At 46.3% G+C, this 2867-nt stretch overlaps 1 protein-coding gene across 1 annotated transcript in view; it reads left to right on the top strand.

The window, feature by feature from the left end:
* The window catches only part of krt18b (keratin 18b), a 7238-nt gene extending 5407 nt beyond the window's left edge, over window positions 1-1831 (top strand). Inside the window, exons 5-7 of the mRNA XM_030776285.1 lie at window positions 229-354; window positions 750-970; window positions 1487-1831. Coding sequence (XP_030632145.1) covers window positions 229-354; window positions 750-970; window positions 1487-1523 — 384 coding nt within the window. The 3' untranslated portion in view covers window positions 1524-1831. The remainder of the gene's footprint in view (window positions 1-228; window positions 355-749; window positions 971-1486) is intronic.
* The last annotated feature ends 1036 nt before the right edge of the window (window positions 1832-2867 follow it).

Here is a 2867-nt window from a genome sequence, read left to right as displayed (position 1 = left end):
AAACACAGCTCTGGGTATCCCCACAGTGCCTGGTAGAGTGATGCACATTCATGATGTTGATGAAATTCACTGGTTTAACTTTGCCAGACTGCTTTTGAGTAATTTTCAGAGAGAAGTGTCTTTCTCTTAAGTGTTTTTCGTTATCTTCCTCTGTCTCAATCTCCCTCTCTCTCTCTCTCTCTCTCTCTCTCTCCCCCCCCCCCCCCCCCCCCCCCCCGGGTGTGTCAGATATCGGAGGTGCAGGCCAAGGTATCCCAGAGCACTGAGGCAATACAGGGAGCTCAGATGGAGATCAATGATCTCAGGAGACAGATACAGACACTGGAGATCGAACTGGCCTCTCAGCAGAGTCTGGTAACCTCTAACAGACACACATACATACACACACACACATACACACACACGTAAACACACACATACAGACACACACATACAGACAGACACACACACACACACACACACACACACCACACTACAGCCTATTCAAAGGAGTGGAGTTGTTTTCTTTGTCTTCCAATCTCTCAGTTACAGAGAGCATTTAAAATGACTACAGAGATCAGTCACTCAGTTACAGAGAGCATTTACAATGACTACAGAGATCAGTCACTCAGTTACAGAGAGCATTTATCACACAATTCATTAATACTCATCTCCCCCTCCCTACCCCTCTCTCTGTCTCTCTCTCTCTCTCTCTCTCTCTCACACGCACACGCACACACACACACACACACACACACACACACACACAGAAAGCATCACTGGAAGACACACTGCATAACACAGAGCTGCGTTCGAATGCAGAGGTGGAGAAATACAACGCTATCATCCTCCAGCTGGAGGCGGAGCTGGCTCAGCTGAGGTCAAAGATCACACAACAGGGTCAGGAGTATGAGGCTCTGCTGAACATGAAGATGAAGCTGGAGGCTGAGATCGCCACCTACAAGACCCTACTGGACGGAGGGGATTTCAAGTAAGATCACACGCACGCAAACGCACGCACACGCACACACATGCACACACGCACGCGCACACACACGCACGCGCACACACACACACACACACGCACACGCGCACACACACACACACACACACAGAGGGGTTTGTGTCAGAAGTGTTAGGGTGTCTCTGATATCTCAGAAGTGTCAGGGGTCAGGGCCCTGTTTCAGAAAGTGGGTTTAGTGAAAACTCAGATTTAGTTAACTCAGAGTAAGTAGTAAATTTCCTAATAGAAGAGCCCTATGGCTTCATTCTCCTAGCAGAACAAAGCCATAGGGCTCTTCTATTAGGAAATTTACTACTTACTCTGAGTTAACTAAATCTGAGTTTTCACTAAACCCACTTTCTGAAACAGGGCCCATGAGCTGCTGTTCTTGTTTATTTTAATGCTGTTGTTGTTCTTGTTGTTTATTTTAATGCTGTTGTTGTAGTTGCAGTTGTTGTTGTTTATTTTAATGTTGTTGTTGTTGTTGTTTTTGTTGTTGTTTAGACTCCAGGATGCTCTGGAGGAACTGACCAGAGAGTGACATCACAATGGCACATTCCTCTGAAGGGTGAACAGGGAGTGAATCAAACCAAAAAAGAATCAAAACAACAACATTAGAAAAAAATACAGCCTGTAACCCATACACACATTATCACTCCATTCTCCACTCATATCATATCACATACAAAGAAGATTAATTCATACAAACACTTGGAATTTGTTTATCAGTTCAAACATTCCCTGCTAATGCATCCATATGTTAACTTAGAGAGTTGTTTATCAAGTTTCTAAGTCACAGGAGAAACAGTCAAATTCTCACAAAGGCCCTTTTGACACTGAAGAACTGAATGTGAAATAAATTTTTGACCAAACTATGGCGCAGCTCTGGTCTGTGTTGTTAAGTTTGTAAGTCTCAACTAAGTCATGTGTAAGTCGTCATGCTGTGTCACAGATGAGGATGTGTTCACATACAACACAAACACTCAGCCCTCTCACAGAAGACAGACAAGACAAACACTCAGCCCTCTCACAGAAGACAGACAAGACAAACACTCAGCCCTCTCACAGAAGACAGACAAGACAAACACTCAGCCCTCTCACAGAAGACAGACAAGACAAACACTCAGCCCTCTCACAGAAGACAGACAACACAAACACTCAGCCCTCTCACAGAAGACAGACAAGACAAACACTCAGCCCTCTCACAGAAGACAGACAAGACAAACACTCAGCCCTCTCACAGAAGACAGACAAGACAAACACTCAGCCCTCTCACAGAAGACAGACAACACAAACACTCAGCCCTCTCACAGAAGACAGACAAGACAAACACTCAGCCCTCTCACAGAAGACAGACAACACAAACACTCAGCCCTCTCACAGAAGACAGACAACACAAACACTCAGCCCTCTCACAGAAGACAGACAACACAAACACTCAGCCCTCTCACAGAAGACAGACAACACAAACACTCAGCCCTCTCACAGAAGACAGACAACACAAACACTCAGCCCTCTCACAGAAGACAGACAAGACAAACAAGCACCACCTCATGGTCTCTGACATTTAATGGCCCCTATTCCTGGAGCCTGTTAGGGCCAGACCATAACATTCTCCACCCTCAGCAGGGCCAGACCATAACATTCTCCACCCTCAGCAGGGCCAGACCAGCACATCCACCACCTTCAGCAGGGCCAGACCATAACATTCTCCACCCTCAGCAGGGCCAGACCAGCACATCCACCACCTTCAGCAGGGCCAGACCATAACATTCTCCACCCTCAGCAGGGCCAGACCAGCACATCCACCACCTTCAGCAGGACATCAACCTGTCAATCAACACACATTGTATCTATATCAGTGTGTCTTCCAGCGATCTAGAGA

The sequence above is a fragment of the Chanos chanos genome, chromosome 6 (genome assembly GCF_902362185.1).
Source record: "Chanos chanos chromosome 6, fChaCha1.1, whole genome shotgun sequence".
NCBI classification, from domain to species: Eukaryota; Metazoa; Chordata; class Actinopteri; order Gonorynchiformes; family Chanidae; genus Chanos; species Chanos chanos.
The sequence above is the reverse complement of the archived record's forward strand: the minus strand, read 5'-3'. Positions and strand labels throughout refer to the sequence as shown.